Source organism: Clavispora lusitaniae, assembly GCF_014636115.1.
Source record: "Clavispora lusitaniae strain FDAARGOS_655 chromosome Unknown tig00000223_pilon, whole genome shotgun sequence".
NCBI lineage: Eukaryota > Fungi > Ascomycota > Pichiomycetes > Serinales > Metschnikowiaceae > Clavispora > Clavispora lusitaniae.
This window is the reverse complement of record NW_027093981.1, coordinates 244,538-263,578: the sequence shown is the minus strand read 5'-3', so window position 1 is coordinate 263,578 and position 19,041 is coordinate 244,538. Positions and strand designations below refer to the sequence as shown.

Sequence of the window (19,041 nt, the reverse complement as noted above, 5' to 3'; positions counted from 1 at the left end):
GGTCTTCTCTTGAAGTATTCCGAATCAACTATCTACATTATCTCTTAAGCTAAAGGAATGCCAAGATTCCTCAGTAGCAGGAAGTTGTTTCTTAATCATCGAACTTGTATTCAATGTTCGGTATTTTTAAGAATGGAACTCCAGCACATTTGAGTAGTCATTTAGGCTGGATGAAAGTACTCATAAACAACTATTCTAATATCAATGAGAGAAATATACTGAAAGGGAACTGATGAAATCTTTCATTAACCAGAAATAACCGTTTACTGGACGATAGGTGCATCAATATGGATACGGAAAAAAACTCCGTTCAGCCATACAAACCTTCTTCAAGTGCCACTGGAATCGGACGATCTCCATAGACACCCATCCAGCTGACTGGAATTTTCCATTCGGCTGAACCAATGCCAAACACTTTTGCTGCTGCAGACGCCATGGAAAACGCATCTTGAGTATTATCACCTTCGTACACATATGACACGAGAACACTAGCGGCAATAGAAGGTTTTTTTGTTCCATCTTCTAATTCTGGCTGTATCTTGCTTATGAGTTCTTCCGTGTACTTATCCAAGTCTTTGGGTAAAGAATCGAGCAGTTCCAGTCGTAAGTAGTCCGGTTCTGCCCGTGGCGAAATCTGCATCCATGTGATCATTTCTTCAATGGCCGAGTCGGAAAACAAACGCATTGTTGCTCTTTTCTCCTCCAAGCCAGCATCTGCCAGCGCCAAGACCATAATCTTTGTGAACAGTGCTTCAGCAATGAACGGAAGAAGAATCTGTTGAATGTGCTGTTTGGACATGCCCGCAATGATTGGTGATCTTTGCTGAAGAAGCGTCACCTTGTATTTCTCGCTGTAGAAAACCTCAAGAGCAAGCAGGATCCCCCGAGGAAGTTTTTCCAGAGGCAAGTGGTCGATTCCAGAAACATATGGATATAAGAAATGGTCTGGCAACGCCGCCACTTTGGCGAAACCTAGATTGTGCAACAAAAGATCAGTGGCTAGTTGTGGAATATTACCAATCGTGACTGCCGGTATTATAAGCGAGGATCCTCTGATTGTATCATAGTCCAATGGTGGAGCGGAAGCCATTTTGTAGATTCACTTATTAGATCGTTTTCGCACTTGGGTGCACAGTACTTAAAGATGAGAAGTCGACTTTTAGTACATACTGATACAAATGCCATACTGATTCAAATGCGAATGATACAAAGAAAAAGATGTTGACAGGATGGAAAGTGATTTGTGTATTTACGTACTGAAGTGAATGAATAGAGAAAAAGAACAAATATAGTCTCTTTCCTCGGGCAGCCATATCTAGACAATGGGACATGCCAAGACGCCTTCTGCTGATTCAAGCCGGAACAAATTCGGTTGGTACGAGCTAAATTTTTTAGCAGAAGATGCGATTGCATTTTGGTACGAAAACAAAATGATTACATTGTGACTCTGTAAGCATTTAGATGTTGAATTAGGCAAATTCTGAATATTCAAAAGACAAGTATTTCAGCGCTTCAGAGATGTGGGACGATGTTGGCCGCGTCCTCAAGACATGAATGCCGAAAGTAGATCAACGGCATAATTCGTTTTTTGTATTGACTGCCTGCCTAGTCATTTCAATGACTACTTCACATTCTTTGATCCTTTCCATAGGTATCAGTTTTTTCACACAAGGCTTTTTATCATTATTATTGCAATTCCCTACCGTCTTGCATTTTCGTGTTCATTGATTTCCAGAATCTCATTGTGCATACGCTCGATATTTTCCCATTAATGTTATTACCTCAGTCAGAAGCCCACGAGTATGATAGATTGGCCAACCCTACAAGATCTGCCCGGTCCTGAGGCAGAGCGAACAGAACAGAGCCAAGATTGTCCACCTTAAACTCTCGCAAGTCTGCAGTTTTCATCAATTGCACAGGGTTGAGTGTTTTCCCGTCTGGTGCCGGCAGAAGTGGAAGTCTCTTTTGTAGTTGCGTAAAAGGTGGCAATGGTCCAGATCCCCGGCTCGGTCCATCCAAGCCTGGAAGTTGCGGCGCAGACGCATCTTCGTTCAAAAGTGGCGATAATGGCATTGTGTGTGTTGCAGCAGGAGCTCTAGTATCGCCTAAATACTCATCCACAAGTTCTGCCACAACACGTGCCACAGCAGCTTCTTTTTGGTCGGGCGGAAGTGCTTGGTTTTGCCAAATGTGCCGCTGGACAAGCTGTGTGAACTGAGACACAGTGCGTCGAACAACAGAATCGACTGACGGATCCAAATCAGGCCTGATGGTGTCTTGTCTATCAGAAACGCCCCGTTCTGTGGGGTTGCGCTCCGGTAGAAGACTTCTCTCCGATAGTAGATTCTTTTCCGAAAGAAAGTTTTTTTCCGTAAGTACGCTCCGTTCGGATAAGTTTCCTAGACTGTTCCGGTCTGATAGAAGGTTTCTGTCCGCTAGAAGGTTTCCAGACAAAAGATGTCGGTCAGACAGACTTCGGTCATCCAGGTGCCGTTCTAGATTCCGGTCAGCCAGACGGTCATAAATTCTCTCTGCGCCGTATGTTTTCTCGTAAGCGCTTTCAGAGTAGCCTCGGTCAGGACGTTCGGAGACAAAAGATGCCTCGGCAAACTTCTTCGGGTGTCCCAGCCGGCGTTGTTCTTTCTGATTCCGTCGCCCGTGCTCTTTCACGCCCTTTCTTTTCTGCTCCCACTTTGTGCCACTTTTCCTCGGGTCTTCGACCTCCGGTCCTCCAACACGGTGATCATGGAGATCACACATCAGAACGAGCGACCAGCGCCCGGAACGTACAGAATAGTTGGCCCGCAAGCGGAAAGGACACAGCGCCGAGCCGGATTTGCATCGGAATACTATCTTGACGTGATCGCTTCTTTCTATGGCCACGGCAAACTGGAACGCCGCCACTTGGCTCTGGAGCCACGGCTTGATATCGCTCTTGTGGGAAAAAGTTGCTGAGACATCGACTGTGGCACGAAACATGCTCTTTTGCGGTTGGATGTTGGCGCTCTTCTTCTGTAGCATAAGTGCTAGTATTGGATGTAGATTAGGTCAGATATGTCTGCGTTTGTGTACTTTTGCTTGTGATCCCCTTCTTTCTGAAGACTTTTTCGTGTAGCTGACTTTTCTAGCCGCTTATCAGTCTCTTCTCGTCTATCTTCTCTTCTTCGTGTAAACTCACGACACGCCGCTATCTCCGCTTAACAGACAGATTTTCAGTAAAATAAGATTCAAAATTATGGAGAGTAAGCTGTAGATATGTGCTTTCCGGATAAGATATGGGTATGTTTGAGATCTGGGCTTGTCCTGCTTTGAATTTAGAAAGTGGAGCATTTCGCACCCAGATTAGGCAAGACGGTTCCGATGCAGAGAAATCAAGCAAAGAGAGGATGGTAAGAAAAACACAAACTATGGGACAAAAAAGATGACGGAGAATATTGGCAAAGAAAAAAGAGACAGAATATAAACAAAGCCAGAAGTAATTTTCCGACAACAGACTAAATGATACACGAATAAAGACCGTTGCGAATAAACAAGTCTAGTTTCCATAATAACCTCGTATAGTAGCAGCTTCAATTTTTTTCTAATTAAAAAGATCATTTCAACCAATTCTGTATTCTATCATGAGCTCCGTGTAGCCTGTCGTCGATTTATTCAACATTAAAAATATAAGCATTTGCATGGAGCAGTGTTTAACAAGTCGTTATTCCAGCCTTTGTTGAGCGAGTACACTCCACAATTGTCACCAAGAGCCCATCTAATTACAATTTCGGGGCTGATATCACCTCCATCATCTTAACCAACCTGATCTTGGCAACTCTACCGCATTTTCTACCAACCTGGCCAGCGACGAACGTATATGTACAGGACTATGTATGACAGTGCTCCAGACACCTTACTCCAAGGAAACCTTGGCTCCCAAGCCTTCCAAAGTGGCCTTGATCTTGTCTGCGTCTTCCTTGGCGACGTTTTCTTTCAACACCTTAGGCGCAGCCTCCACGAACTTCTTGGACTCCACCAAAGACAAACCCAACAAGCTCTTGACCTCCTTGATGATCTTAGGCTTGGCCTTGGCGTCAAAGGATTCCAACTTGATGGAGAAAATCGTCTTTTCCTCAACAACTTCTTGCACCTCTTCCTCCACTGGAGCAGCAGGAGCAGCAGGTCCAGCACCGGCGGCAGGAAGTGCAATGTCAGAGATGTTCAATCTGGTTTTCAACTCGGTAATCAATGCAGAGGTCTCCAACAAGGTCAATGTGGAGATTTGGTCAACAATTTGCGAGATCTTAGGATCCACTGGAGCTTTCTCGGCGGCGACAGCGTTGAAGCGCACGCACGCCCGCAAGTTTTGTCTGGCGAGAGCTCTGGCGACTGGTCTGACGGATTGGCGCAACATCGGTGTGGAAGGATAGATATGAAGTCGAGTCGAAAATTTTTTTTTGGCTTAGGGCGAGCGTGTGTGGGATGTACGGGTGCCGCTCCCCCATTTATAGCAGGCCCATGAACATGGATTTATTAATGAGGAGAGAAGTAGAGGATACAGGGGCGAAGAGGTTGATACAAAGATTATGTTTTTCAAAAGTTAACTTCTTTGAAAAGTGTGGCGGATTTGCGTGTGTGGGCCTCTTCATATACCTACCAATGATGAATTACTTTTGTACAGATGAAGAAATTTTTGCTCTCCAAGAAGAAAGCAGAGTAGCATATCCGTTTTCCTAGGAGATGTAAAGACTCTAACATATGGTAGCCTGTCCCAATGTAAGACGACTTGTTCACGACTTTGGCCATTTATCACGTGACCAATACCATTCAACAACTGCCCTTCAACAAGGCATGTTCCCTAGTCAGAGCAGTAGAATCTAGTAAATACAAAGACTTAGTGTCTCTGATAATAGACCGTCTGCTCCTTTTCTTGGTTTTCGTGTTCCCAGCACTCTTCAAGTTGGTCGTGCGCAGCACAACACTTCACCATATTCGAGAGCGACAACTGAGTTTCTCTCTCGAGAATGGCGTCTTTCCGTTTCTGCGCCGAATGCAACAATATGTTGTATCCGAGAGAGGACAAGGATAATGCACGGCTTCTCTACTCGTGTCGAAACTGCGACTACACAGAGCTAGCCGAAAACCCCAAGGTATACCGACATGAACTTATAACGAATATTGGAGAGACCGCTGGAGTTGTGCAAGATATTGGGTCGGACCCAACGTTACCCAGATCCAACAAGATCTGCCCACATTGTGGGAACCACGACTGTGTTTTCTTCCAGTCGCAACAGAAGAGAAAGGATACATCGATGATTTTGTTTTACGTGTGCTTAGAGTGCAAAAAAGTGTTCCGTGCATAGCCACGTCAATGTACTATAGAATGTCATAGCACAATAAAGGAAGTTGTGCGAGAGAATGTAGATAGCAGAAGTGAGAAGTGAGACGAAGATAGTATTTAGACAAGACCCGAACAATCAAGGCGGAAAAATTAAGGCGAGTATCAGCCGAGGAACCAGTCGAGACCAGAATCAATGAACAATCAAAGCAAATCTAGCGGGTCCGTGGGTTACAGTGCAGACGGGAAATTCCACGCCGTTTTACCTTTCCATGTCCACAACGCGCCTCAACCAAGTTCCATGTAATCAAATCTTATCGAATTGTTTCTAAAGAAACTATCCACATCAGAACTCCGTGAAGTACTCCGCATAAGGATCTTCGCCCACAGAGCCGTAGTCCAGCTGCTCTTCTGGGTAATGGTCGAACAAAGAGGAATCGCCGACGCCTGCAGCAATTGGTGGCTCGTACGGAGTTTCAATGTCCTTGGCCAACAATTTCTCCCACACCACCTCAGAAAACCAAGGGTGGTTACGGATATCGGCCGGACCGTTCAACAAGTTTCCCAAACGAGAAGACAAGTCTGCAGTGATTAAGCGCGACAATAAATCCACCACGTCAGGGTGCATCAAGCTCGGGAAGTGGATTTTGCCCGACAAGATCTTCTCGTAGATTTTCATGGGAGTCGAGTCGTAGAATGGGGTGTATCCGGCAAGCATTTCGTAAATCAAAACACCCAAAGACCACCAGTCGACAGACTTATTGTAAGGCTTGGAAGTGATAACTTCTGGGGCAATGTAGTCTGGCGTACCACACAAGGTCCAAGTCACGGTGTTGACTTCTTTGGCGAAACCAAAATCCGTGATTTTGATGTGGCCACTGCGGTCCAACAAGATGTTTTCGGGTTTCAAGTCTCGGTAGATGATATCGTGCGAGTGGAGGTATTCCAAGGCCAAAACCACTTCTGCCGCGTAGAACTTGGCCACTGGGTTGGGAAAGCGCTGGGACTTTCTCAACAACGAGAACAACTCGCCACCTTCAATGTAGTCCATCACCATAAACAAGTTTTTCTGGTCCTGGAACGTGCCCCACATTCTGATCAAGAAGGGGTGCTCCACCAACTTCAACATGCGCCGCTCGTCGTTGGTGTGTTCCACTTGTTTCATCTTCACCACCTGCTGTTTCTTCAAAACCTTAATGGCGTAGTAGCGTCCGTTGTGCACGGAGCGAACCAAGTGGACACGGCCAAACGACCCTGTGCCCAACGTGCGCATGATGGTGAAGTCTGCAAGCAGGTACTTGCCTTTGGAGACGGTGGACTTTTGTGGCAAGAGGCTGGATTGCACCGCCTCCTGTTGGCGGTGCTGCAAAACCTGGCCTGCGTTTGCTTGGCCCAGACTCAATTGCAGCTGGCCCAGGCTCAATTGCAGCTGGCCCTGGCTCAATTGCGGCTGACCCATCTGGCCTGGGTTCAATTGGCCATGCGCCACCTGTGGCTGGCCCATGTGGGCTTGGGGCACGCCAGTCTGGCCCAATTGGGTGGCTTGGCCCTGGTTCTGAACGGCCGGCTGGTACTCCATCGAATGGACGTTATCCAAAGAGTTGATTGTGATTTCCGAAGTGTGGTTCGGTCTAGTAAGGTGGAGCTTTCTGAGGATGCTGGAGGTCGGCATAAAAGGCGGGGAAACTCCAGACACCAAGGGGCCGCGGGCGCTTTACAAGGAAGACAAAAGGAAACGAGGAGAGCGGTCGAAAGACGGGGAAAAAACGACGCGGCGGGGGAAAGCAATGGTGGAGATAGAGTATCGAAGTCCTTGAATGCCGCCTGGGGTGGGCGAGATGCGGGAGGCACGGGTCTCGATAAGATGGTGAGGCAATCAATAGAAAAAGCCGACATGCCAGTGAAGGAGGCTTTGGGAGGCACGGGTGCAGGAACATCTATCTACAAGGCGATTGGATTCTTGTCTATGTTTTTTCGCCTGATACCCGTCACTGTATTAGTCGCTCTCCTATCTTAGAACACCAACATTGGTCTTTTTTGCACAAGGTTGTATTCGGCTTTTGTTACGTGAGAAATGGCACTTTTGGGCGAAAATGCGAACTGCGGAGAAACAGCGGAAAAACCATAGGTGCTTATGTATCGTTTTCGTTGCAACTATTGCATTGAGTAAATGAGCTACTTCCAATTTTTTGGGGCATGTAAATCTGTTTGAAAGCTTGATTACGTAGCAGTGGGGGATATGTCATGGATGACATGATCAGGTATTTATTATTGGTATTCGCATGCGAGTGAACGAAACAAAAAGTGTCAAACCAAAACTGCTAAGGTGAAGTCTATAGATCTTTTAAACTCATCCAAGCTAAGAGACAATGGATATGAGGAGAAATACATCTCGTCACATCTACTTGTTTCTTATTGATCAGGGGAAGAAATAAGTTGCACTCAACTACTATTTTCCAGTGGCATTTTCATGATAAATGAGATACTTTCGATCAATCAAGAACAAATGATTCCTCCTATTTTCAACATACAAGAGGCGTACATACGTACACTAAGACAATTAAAACATTCAAGTCTGTAAGATGAACAGGCTTGACTACGCCAGCTTGGTTTGATTTTGTTATTTATTACTAAAAATTACTGGGAAAACCCTATGAGTGAACGGACCTGCCACAGTTGAATCTGAATATACCCAAAAATTATCCTTGAATACCCAGTTGAGCCATCTGCACGATAGCATACACGTTCAAGACTGAAATGAAAAGCCAAACAACTACAGCAATAGCTGTGGTCAACCATGAGTTTTGCATCTGCCAGTATTCAGGCTCTTCGCCGGCCCAGAGCTCAGATGGTTTTTGGACTCGCATAATCTTCTTGCTGCAAGTGAAGTAAATGAGTGGCGCCGTGAGCGGAGGCAAGAGAATCGAGATCACAACCTGGGACACGTTAAGAGCCGAGTTCAAGGCGTCCTTGCCAATACAAATGGAAATGATCAAACAAGGAACAATGGCAATACCACGTGTAGCCAACCGGCGGATCCAAGGGCGAACAGTCCACTTCAAGTGGCCCTCACTGATCATTTGTCCGGCAATAGTGCACACGATACCAGCACTCTGGCCACTGAAAAGCAACGCCAACATGAAAATTGTTCCCACAGCTGGAGCCAATGTGGTCAGCAAAAGATGGTGAATCGAGTAAAGATCCGCGTCGACAGCGTCTGGCGTGCCGTATAAGGTAGCGCCTGCCAACACAAGAATGGCCGAGTTAACGAAAAGCGCTGCTGTGAGCAACGTTACAACCAACTCAATGACAGAGTACTTGAGGCAGTACTGCATGGCATAATAAGATGGCTTGTACTCGGAGTAAATGTACTCCAGCACGGCGTCTTGTTTCTCCTTCTCGCCAGTTTCTTCGGGAAGATCCATGTGGCCGTGGGTGTAGTCGTACTCACGTAAACGGGGCTGGACGAGGCCAGAACCCAAAAAGAGCGAGTGAATCATGACTGTGGCACCAATGATGGACGTTGCAATAGTGAGACCGGAGCCCTCAAACATCTGCTTGCTAGGGACGTAACCACGCAAGACAGAGCCAGCAGAGACGGAGCTAGGCAAGTAAGCCATTTCCACGGCAAAACACACCACCACGCCGAGCACAAAAGTAGCCACAGCATATTCGAAGTAGCGCACGAAATGGGCCAGCGGAGTGTCGGAGCGATAGGCGGCCAAAACAACAAGGACATCGACAATTGTGATGGCCACACCGGCAGGAAGAGGGATATGAAGCAAAATGTTAAGTGCCACAGCAGTACCAATGACCTCGGCGACGTCCGTGGCGATGATAGCACACTCGGCAAGGAACCACAACACATAGTTAAGCTTGCGGGGAAGATGCTCACGGCAGCAACGGGCCAAGTCGTATCCTGTGACCGTGCCCAACTTGATACACAAGCTCTGCAAAAACACCGCCATGACACTCGAAAGGAGCGTGATGAACAATAACGAGAAGCGGTTGGACGCACCGGCAGTGACACCGGTGGCATAGTTACCTGGGTCCATGTACGCGACCGAAATCATGATTCCGGGCCCAATGAAGCGTGCGTACTTTTTTGCAACCGCCTTGAGTCTACGGCGGGAAAACGTCGCCTCTTTGGCGTGGGGTGGGTTTCCATTACTGTCTTGAGTCCGAGTACTTTCGTCGCTAGCACGCGTTTCAACCTCTTGGCTGCGCAAACTCTGGGTCTCGAAGCTGTCTTGGCGGCGAGATTCGTGGTTTTGATGGTGAAGTCCGCTGGTGGCTTCGCCTTGGAAAGCCTCGAAAGGAGACTTTTCCGATGCAAATTCAACCTTCATGTTTCGATCGATGTGCTGTTGCAATTGAGGCGGCAAGATGAGTCCAGAACGGCAAACGAGCTACTTAAGGCTGGGGAGAAAACTATTAAGCTATTTTTGCAATGGCAATTCGAACGTGGACTTTTTTCCCCTATTAAACGGTGATCGGCGCTAAAGAAACGAGTCTGAAAATATCGTGGCGACATCGTGGCTATTATTGGAATATCTGCAGGCTCCTACATATGGCCCGGCACTTATCGGGTACATGCACGAGTGCGAATCGCGCCGTGTCGAAAATGCCCGGGCTCGCTTTTGACGTGTGTGGACTAATGGAACTTTGGCGACATTGGCTGTTTTCCATTTCCTTCCCCTAAAAAAAACACCGCCGAAATGGGGTGGTTTTGTTTGCCTCTTTGGTTCTGTTTGTCTCTTTTCTTTTTCATGCGGACAATCGTTTCTTTTGCGCTTTGTCTCGCGGAGCTCCGATATGTCCTCCTATGTATGCGCTGATTTCTGTTTTCGGCCCCCTGTGTCGCCACTTACCCCATCAGTCGAAACTCGGCATGTCTCACTCCTCTTATCTCGTCCTGTATTTCCGTGTTGACGAAACTTGTCAGTTCTCGCTCTTGTCACCAACCTGTCATAGTTCTCCACTGGTCCTAATTTCGTGTTCAAACTTGTTTCGTTCTCGCTCTTGTCCCACATATATACTTCTCTACTGTTCCTATGCGTTCATTTTCGTTATTGTCCCAATGTCTTCATTCACGCACTTCTCACTTAAATTTCACCTTCCCAATTTTTCTCTCGTCAGGAAAAGAAGCTTCCATGCCAATGCGCTTACATTGCGGGCTAAATAAAATTCGTAGATTCCAAAAAACGAAGAACTAGACCCTTAGATACAGAAAAAAATCTTAGCACAACATTCGGGGCATGTCGGTTCTAGAAACTTCCCGATACCGGACAAGTCGATCATCTACTCGACATTAGGCAATATTTTTTTTTTTCGTTTCTTATTTTTTTGCTTTTGTTTTTTTTATTACTCAGTTTGATTTAAAGTTACCTCGGCCTGTGGTATTGAAAGACGGGTGTTGAGCATCCAGAATGAATCAAGCTCATCAAGAATATGTGACGACGCTACGAGCGCTGCCAAGAGATAGGTTTTGGGCTGGTTACGAATAAGTCGCACAAATGTAGTCGTTTCATGTGACTCATGAGTCGCTAATTGAGAACGGCTTATGCATCGCCTGTATGTCTCGGTGTTTAGAGAGGAGGTAAATGTAGGAGCAGGTAGCGACGTATGGGATACTGCAGTACATGATTGCGGGTAAAACTTGCCATTCTTGTTTCCTGCAGCATCGATTATCCAAGCACAGATGCATGATCACGGCTAAAGTAGCTGCGGTTATGTTCGCATTACCTAAACGGGATACATTTCTACGCACAAGGGGGTAAAGCACAGGATCTAGTAAGATACGGCCTCTATATGCAGAATTGAAGCCGCTGAAACTAGGCACTCCTGTCTCGTATGTCATCCTAGCAAAGTGCCTACGGGGATTAGTCAATGGCGATTCCTGGAAAGAGGTCAATCTCGCATTATGCATGACGCAAGGCGTTTTGCATAGGCAGTTTGTGACGGTTGCAGCGGCACCTGGATGTAGCTCTTTCTGCCGCCCAGGTACCACGGGTAAAGTAGCAGTCGATGTTTTTTTCTTTGCCATTTTCTTCAACCGCCAACTTTAGCCCACCAGAGCCACAGAAAAAAAGTAACACCATTGCTAATTACTCAACGCCGTATCGTGCATGTGCAGCGAAGTTTGGTGATTTCTCTCCGTGCGACATCCAATGCAATTCAACTGCAGTTGGCGGCGGAGACTTTTGGCCACCATGATTCAACTGTAGGTCTCGCAGCGAGCCTCTTTTGTGGCTGCGATTAGCCAAAGCTTTCGAGAGCCAATGAACAGGCAGAACAACGGTTCGAGGGGAGGATTGCCGCGATGCGTATCCCGGCTGCAGGATGTGCTACATCAGATTACGCCGCCTGCATTCTCGAGAAGAAGCATAGGTAGGAACCCCCATATTTAGAAAGATGCTTCTGCAGGGTTTCGGATTCGATAATATTAAGAACCCGCTTGTGCATGTCTTCGATTTAAAACCGGCATTCTTTTCTCCTTTGCTTTCACAGAGAACGCTTTCTTTCTTTTCCCGTCTCCTTTTCTTTCGAACTCCTGGCTGTTCGCCCTCTTCACCAGGGAATCGTGGAAACCTCTTCGCCAGAGCCATTACTCATTGCATTTTTGAAGTGCTAAGGCCTACCTCAGTGGTTGGATTCTTTTTTTCTTCCCCATCCCCGCTATCTGAAGGTCCTCATCCAATCCTACTGTTGCATCATTTACCGCTGGCGGTTTTATCCTAGAGAGATCTTTGTGACGTCTAGCAGAATACAAAAGTCCATCGAGAACGAACCAAGCGGACTTCTTTTTCTGTTCATTGACATTTCCTGGCGGCTAGTTTCTCCTTTTCCTCAAGTGCCATGAATCAACATGACGTGAGCCCGAAGCAACAGGATTTCACGGGAGCCGATGCTTGCAGTTTCAACGCATACTTCGGCGACCCACTGCTGTGGATGAAACCCACAAATCCTGTTCAAGCGCCGGCGCTCTTTTTCTCCTCGCCGAGTTTGGACACAAATCCAAATCTCCTGGCGGCTGCAGCAGAGGAGAATATGAATTTGTATTCTTTTGCAAACAACTTTTTGATGGCGCTGCCGCCGACGTCTCCGGCTCCGGAACTTTCCGACAGCGACCGTGTCGCCATCGCCAACATGAGCCAGCAACTTGCCCTGGCTGAGGCCCACGCTGTAAGCGCCCCAGGAACGTCGTTGTTTTTGCAGCTGGGCGACTTCCCCACATCAAACTTGTTGATGGGGTATCTTGACAGCCCGAGCACTTTCACCTGTGGCCGCAACAGTTTCGACACACACAGCCTCGATATGAGCAGTGTGTCGGAATCCATCCCGCTGAATTCTACTCTGCGTAATACGTCTTTGGCGGAGGCAAGTCGCAGCAGGCAGAGCAGCGGCTACCGCAAGAGCTTAGACAGCCCAAACTTTGGTCCACCTTTGCATAGCTCGGGAAGCTTTCCTCTTCTGAACAAAAGTACGGCGAATATGCGTCGCACGCATTCGCAGGACCTGGAGCATTTCTACAACTCCAAGCTGTACTCTGTTCATTCGGCTCCCAGCAACTCACCAGCATCGCACATGTTCCGCTCGGGAGTTGCCGTTTCGGACAGCAGCCTCTCGAAACGAACACCCGAGGGCACATTGGCTACGACGCCAACCGCAGACGCGTGGGGCAATATGCTTTCAGGCGACATGTGCACACCGCACGATGCATCAGCGTTTCTGCCGCTGAGCGATACAAGCCCCGGGTTGAGTAAAGATAAGGCTTCGCAAGACAATCGCTGTCCCGACCCTACTTGTGCATATGCGTCTCAGACATTCAAATTCCGCTGGCTTTTACGACGCCACATTTGTAATGACCACCTTAAAGAGTACAACAACGAGCGCAACGCCCAGGGCAAGCGTGACGTGGACGACATGACCATGAATTTTCTCGCCTTCGTATACGTGTGCCCAGACAGCGAATGCTTGCGGGCATTTTACCGGCGGGATTCTCTACGGCGGCACCAGCGCTTAATACACACGCTGCAAAAAAAATTCTCGCGGCCAAAGGAGAAATCCATTAGACACCATGATGGAAGTGGGCGGAGACGCTTGGCCTGAAATTGACGGCGAAAGATCATTGGAGTTTCCCCTTTTGTCTTTTCGGTGTACGAATTTTTCAAGACAGGGCTACTGATCCCTCACTTCTGCAACCTGCAATGATTGCATGCATATCGATCTCGTACGATTTATCGCCATGTACCTGCATTTAATCCACAACCTTGGAAAAATACTTTATCTTCTGACTGTAGATACATGCTATTGTCCCGTTAAGATAAGGCGTGCATGGCCACTATACTTCTACCTTGATAATTGTGCTTAAAAGAACGAAATCAGTTTGATTACAAAGTTGGTTGCATCTTCCATAATTAACTACTGAAGCCGTGCAAGCGAGCGTGTCTAATTCTAACTTTGTTCCTGACCTGCGGGGCAACTTTTAGCGGCGCATCACTTTTTTCGGCGTCTGCTGTTGTGGTCGGCTTTTACTAATAGAAATGGAGCCGTAGACAGATTACTGCATGTTCCCTAGTACTTGTTACTTATGCGCTACGCGTCTTTTACACCATTCAGGCTTTACCCGGCTTTACCTTCAGGGGAAGTACCAGCACCATACTGTTTCCGCTTTATCTTTGTGCATGGCTACGCCAAGCGAATTGCGTTTGCAATCTGCATACGCGAGCGCTGCCCGCATATTTTTCGGAGTTGCTTCAAGTTTTTCGCATTTTGGGTCCCAGAAAAATATGCTCCATCGACGGGCTATAAATAGGAATATAGGAGCCAAACGAATGCCAGACTTTTTCGTTTAGATTTAGATCACAAGGGGTACGAATACGCATAGAAACAGTCTTTTTCAATTCTTTTTCGAGGCCGTCGAAGAGGCTTCAAGTGTTATTTGGCAGTTGTCATGCTTAGTAATTGCGAAGCCAAAAAATAGATAGAGAAAAAAAAAAAAAAAAAATTTAAAAAAATGGAACCGTATGCAATCGAAAGACTCATAAATTATATTATATGTCCACTCCTAAAATGTGACAAGACTAGAATAAGCGAGTCGAAAACTGTTGCTGAGTAATTGTGGATCTTCGAATGTACAACTTCCCGAACTTTATTTTCTGAACCACAATGCTCCCAGCAACGCAAAGAGTTACCTGCGTCTGAAGCTGCAATCGGAAGAGGATTATCTTACAGCATTAGTAGTGCACATTTCCTTCATTCCAAATAATATCCACAAGAACGCCCTTTTCAAAAATGGTATAGTGTAAATATCACGCATGGAGGAACTCCAAAACGCCGCACACGGACTCTTCTCCTCATCTTTGATTCTCTGGAATTGTACCTAGGAGGCGATTTCAAAACTGTTACTCATAGCCCATGTAGCAGGAGAAAATTTGTACAATTGCAGAGAGCCACTGCTTGAAAATTAAAACCATGAATATCTCGTATTACCTTCTTCACGCATGAACTAATCCGTAATGCAAAATGGTGAGATAAAGCTTAATTGTACATTCAAGATTCCAGATTTAAAATACGTCCTGTTGGCATTGTTGTGCTTATTGAAGCGAATAATGAAAAAACATACAACATGGGCAACATCATGGGCAACAACATTGCAACAGCATTACATTGAAGCAAATGGAGCAACTTTAGAGCAATTCAAACATGTCAAAACTAACCTTGGAACGTTTAAGCTCAAGACTTCCCCAATATTTGCCATGGGCCCATGGATCTAGAGCATGTACTATGAAAATATGGATACATACATGTTCTACTTACATGAAGCAGCCCATCTGATCTTTACGAATACGTCAAAAATTATTGCGAGAAAATAATGTAAAATATTCAAGGTAGAGAAGGTTTTCCCGGGTAAAGTTGCAAGTGGATTTATTTGTCCTCAACTGGTTATACAAGTCTACTTACGGGCTCAGCACATCTCGGAGAAATACTGGCCGGAGATGAGATCAAATTTTTCCGGATATAGTACTATTGCCACATTGGAGATGAATAGCTACTGAATTTTAACACGTATTCCGCATTGGAGAAAATTTTTTTGTGCTTTTCATGAAAGATGTTGTGAAGAGAACAAAAAAATATTAACACGTTCTTGGATGACCATCGCTCGATCCATTTACGTCCATGCTCCAAGGTGCTGAATAATATGCAATAGGAGGAAACAATTAGTCAATTTTATTTTTGGCAATACTTGGTTTTCCAATTGTACTTAAACGTGTCGTATATCCTTTGGACTTTCATGGTGCCAGTCATTGAAGTGTTGGCTTACCTTATTCTACAAAAGAGGTCACAAAACAATTGAATGTAACATATTCAAACAAATCTAGTTTGCTTCTAGCTTGAACTCAATTCAAACTAGCGATTCTGTCTAGTTCTCAATGTAGTCGTGGTAGTCTTTCTCGCCGTTTACTACTGCCTTGATTTTGGCAAAGATATCACGGAAGTCGTTGAATTCCGTGTACGGAATGTTTTCCCGGCGGCAATAGGTGATTAAGTCCTTCCCGTGCTTGGCGAAAAGTAAGTTTGTCTCTTTTGCCGCAGACAAATCGCTTACGCCATCACCACAGTAGAAAAGATGTGGTTTCTTGTCGCCTGTATAACCGTGCTCCACCAAGTAGTCCCGGATAGAAAGACTTTTATCGTGACCAAAGCCTGTGTCAGGATGTTTGTACACAATCTTCCAGCGGCCTGTTTCGGCGTCGACAGAGACCGAGTTGGACATAATTTCGATCTTCTGGGCCGCTGTTGGGCCCACCAATTTCTCAAGCAATGCGTAAATGATTGGCTTCATTCCGCTACTAACAACAACCACAGGTATACCCTTTTCCTCGCACCACAAGTAGAAATCCTTGAAACCCGGGTCAAGTTCGATGTGTTGCAACAAGTAGTTGATACATTCGGGGAACGGTGTTGGAATGGACGCCAACATCTCGCTAAAGCCGTCTTTAAACGATTTTGTTTCGTTCAAAATCTCGTCGTTGATTTGTAAGCGGCGAGGACGACCAAAGCCCAAGTTTTCAGTAAGATAGTCATTGGAGTCTTGGAGAGTCACCGTTCCGTCCCAATCGGTGAAAACGATAGCTGGCACAGACATGAAGAAGGAAGTTGTTGGATCGTAAGCGATTGCGCACATGCGAATGTTTGTCTGATGACGTATGCACTCTGGTGATAATGGCTTGTCCAAGATTTTTTGTTGCTTGTTTGTAAGCTTATTGTATATTTCGGAGAAATGCAATCTGAATAATGGGAAAGGCGGCCGGGTTCGTATAATCTTCCTTGCGTCTGAAAATTGCTTTTTCATCCTGAAGGGAAATCCACTGGTTGACTGATAAGAATCAACCTGTGTTGAATTGTTCAGCATGGAAATCATAGCAGCTACTTCATTAAGCTTTATTGAAAAAGTATAGGGCAAGAGCCAACAAGGTCATCAATTTCCATGTCTGTTTATCGACTCTGATAGTCACTGGTGTTCAGTATTCTGACTTACGATATTGACGAACAATTCTGACGAACGATACTGACTAACAATTTTGACGAACGGTACTGCCTAACACTTAAGAAGTTGTTAGAAGCCTTATACTAACTTACAACTGTAACTGAAAACCTTTGCTCAAAATGGCATTAATTCCGTCATTCTTTGTCATTAATGGGTATGAGACGCTTGTACACACGAAGCACAGACAAGCCACTTGTTGCATGATATTGGACCTTCCTTCTACCAAACTCAAATCGAAAGTTGTATTTAAGAACTTGGGCGCCTCCGCTGCAGTAGAAGCAACTTCTCATTGTATTCAGTCAATCGTCTTATTTTCTTTGTGAGTTTTAAGAATGGGAACAAATTGTGGGGCTTAAACAGTCGTTTTCAATGTCTCAGATCCAAAACAGCCCTAGTAGCAAGTTTATTGTCTGAACCAGTTAATCAGACTTTGTCCATGTCACGCGTAACCAGGTAATCTAGTTGTCTCAGTACATTGAACTCCATTGCCAGAAGGAGCCAATCACATGATAGCTGCCTATGTAAATTCATATAACGTCGTAGTAAGATATTGCTTGTAATTATTTGAGTTGGGAAGGCTCCAAGTGCCGGCAGTATGACAGCAGAACCAAAGGAGGCTGTGTATCTTTAGCTAAGCTGGATGTGATGGATTTTGAAATTTCAGGGACTGATGAAGCTTAGAAGTGAACACCTAATACCACGGAAACATCATAATTCTTTTGATTTGAAGGCACAACTCTCTGATGTGTACATTGGTTCTTGCCACTGAATTTTAGATCGAGAATTCGTGGCTTACAAATTTCGAGAAAAAATAAACTAACTACCGATAATCCCACACGTAAAGGACTTCGTTGGGGCATTCTATTGATGATTTCATGAGAAACCAGATACGGGTAAACGTTTAAATTACCAAAACCAAGGTCTATTGCCAAACCGGAATCATGCAAAGGATTCCGGATGGATATTTTCAATAGGGTTGAATGGGAGTCGAAGGTCTACATTACGTTTCATTGAGCGACCTACTAGGTACTTGCATTAGGAGGAATCTTTGGTCGGTTTTCCCAAGCCACTTACACAAGCAAACAGGATAGACTACAACGACGAGAAATCTGAGATTCTTGGCTCTCGGAAGATTTATCGATGGAGCGGCTGCCTCCAAGATTTTCGATATTCCATGACGCTGGTGATGTGTGAAAAGTATTCTTTTCCAACGGATCGAAAGTGATTGGTGCCTTTAAGAATTACGAAAACGATTGGAGCATGGCAATTTAGCAAATTCTTCATCGTTTCTTTCCATTGCGGAACAACAACTACCCGCAAGTAGCTTTAGAAGGTCCTGAATTTTCCCACTTTACTAAAATGTTAGACCATTGTACTCCTGTAGGAAGTATTAGGCAATGGTGGGGTAAAAAGTGATCCGTTCGAAATTTCTGAGGCAACTGCGGTTATTTTGGGCGGACTCTCATGTAACCGGAGAAGCACCGGTGAAACAATGTACCTAGACTCTGGTTTTTTTCTTTTTCGAAAAGAAAAAGAAACAAGAAGCACCTGAGTTTCACTTGACTAGCAAACTTGTCTTAGTCAAGCAATGCTGATGTTATGAACGATGAAGCCATGAAACCCGATGAAAGATGCCTACATACACACCTTTAGATCAGATCACCCACATAGCCAAGACACGGCCTAATACAAGCATTTCGGGCGGATAGACTAATGTTGGGGAAGATTGCCGAAGACGGTCAGAAATTTTATTTGGAGTACTGATTGTCCGATTGTCCCGATAGTACCTTGTAGACGCTACTTTAGGCCCTCGCGCATGGGGAAGTTACGTACAGTCGCCGGAGCTGAAATTCCGTTGGCATCGGGGGCTGGCAAAGAAACAAAACGAACAAAATTAGGAGGCAGTATGGACATGGCATTGCCGATTTTGGAGGTGCTGTCTGCTCGTAACAAGATCCAATATAGCAGCAAGGCGGGGCATGCAACGCACGGAAAAGGAAAGAAATTGCTCGAAACGCGGGCTGGGGGCATCTGCAGGTGACACGCAACCGTATCATGGCGCGTCCACTGAAAAGAAGGAGCAGGAAACAGACATCGGGCAGATATGGCGCCACACGGGTAGGACTTGCATGAGCGGCCTGTGTATAACTGAGACATGCATTAGCCATGT

At 45.7% G+C, this 19,041-nt stretch overlaps 9 protein-coding genes across 9 annotated transcripts; 2 read left to right on the top strand and 7 right to left on the bottom strand. All coding sequences in view use genetic code 12, as the record gives it.

The window, feature by feature from the left end:
- Positions 1–310: 310 nt before the first annotated feature.
- Positions 311–1,090, bottom strand: FOB63_004472 (uncharacterized protein; the record flags this gene model as incomplete). The annotated part of the gene is made up of 1 exon (XM_002614278.1): positions 311–1,090. The coding sequence occupies one exon, from the start codon at positions 1,088–1,090 to the stop codon at positions 311–313; it is 780 nt and encodes a 259-aa protein (XP_002614324.1).
- A 692-nt stretch (positions 1,091–1,782) lies between these two features.
- Positions 1,783–3,021, bottom strand: AFT2 (Aft2p; the record flags this gene model as incomplete). Its single annotated transcript, XM_002614279.1, has 1 exon — positions 1,783–3,021. The coding sequence occupies one exon, from the start codon at positions 3,019–3,021 to the stop codon at positions 1,783–1,785; it is 1,239 nt and encodes a 412-aa protein (XP_002614325.1).
- An 871-nt stretch (positions 3,022–3,892) lies between these two features.
- Positions 3,893–4,393, bottom strand: FOB63_004470 (mitochondrial 54S ribosomal protein bL12m; the record flags this gene model as incomplete). Its single annotated transcript, XM_002614282.1, has 1 exon — positions 3,893–4,393. One exon carries the CDS (start codon positions 4,391–4,393, stop codon positions 3,893–3,895), a length of 501 nt encoding a protein of 166 aa, XP_002614328.1.
- Positions 4,394–5,003: 610 nt separating this feature from the next.
- On the top strand, positions 5,004–5,342 carry RPB9 (DNA-directed RNA polymerase II core subunit; the record flags this gene model as incomplete). The annotated part of the gene is made up of 1 exon (XM_002614283.1): positions 5,004–5,342. One exon carries the CDS (start codon positions 5,004–5,006, stop codon positions 5,340–5,342), a length of 339 nt encoding a protein of 112 aa, XP_002614329.1.
- Positions 5,343–5,663: 321 nt separating this feature from the next.
- On the bottom strand, positions 5,664–6,989 carry TPK2 (cAMP-dependent protein kinase catalytic subunit; the record flags this gene model as incomplete). The annotated part of the gene is made up of 1 exon (XM_002614284.2): positions 5,664–6,989. The coding sequence occupies one exon, from the start codon at positions 6,987–6,989 to the stop codon at positions 5,664–5,666; it is 1,326 nt and encodes a 441-aa protein (XP_002614330.1).
- Positions 6,990–8,016: 1,027 nt separating this feature from the next.
- Positions 8,017–9,666, bottom strand: SMF12 (divalent metal ion transporter; the record flags this gene model as incomplete). The annotated part of the gene is made up of 1 exon (XM_002614285.2): positions 8,017–9,666. One exon carries the CDS (start codon positions 9,664–9,666, stop codon positions 8,017–8,019), a length of 1,650 nt encoding a protein of 549 aa, XP_002614331.2.
- Positions 9,667–10,853: 1,187 nt separating this feature from the next.
- Positions 10,854–11,363, bottom strand: FOB63_004466 (putative integral membrane protein; the record flags this gene model as incomplete). The annotated part of the gene is made up of 1 exon (XM_002614286.2): positions 10,854–11,363. One exon carries the CDS (start codon positions 11,361–11,363, stop codon positions 10,854–10,856), a length of 510 nt encoding a protein of 169 aa, XP_002614332.2.
- An 812-nt stretch (positions 11,364–12,175) lies between these two features.
- Positions 12,176–13,429, top strand: RME1 (Rme1p; the record flags this gene model as incomplete). The annotated part of the gene is made up of 1 exon (XM_002614287.2): positions 12,176–13,429. One exon carries the CDS (start codon positions 12,176–12,178, stop codon positions 13,427–13,429), a length of 1,254 nt encoding a protein of 417 aa, XP_002614333.2.
- A 2,314-nt stretch (positions 13,430–15,743) lies between these two features.
- FOB63_004464 (putative phosphoric monoester hydrolase) lies at positions 15,744–16,508 on the bottom strand (the record flags this gene model as incomplete). The annotated part of the gene is made up of 1 exon (XM_002614288.2): positions 15,744–16,508. The coding sequence occupies one exon, from the start codon at positions 16,506–16,508 to the stop codon at positions 15,744–15,746; it is 765 nt and encodes a 254-aa protein (XP_002614334.2).
- Positions 16,509–19,041: the final 2,533 nt, after the last annotated feature.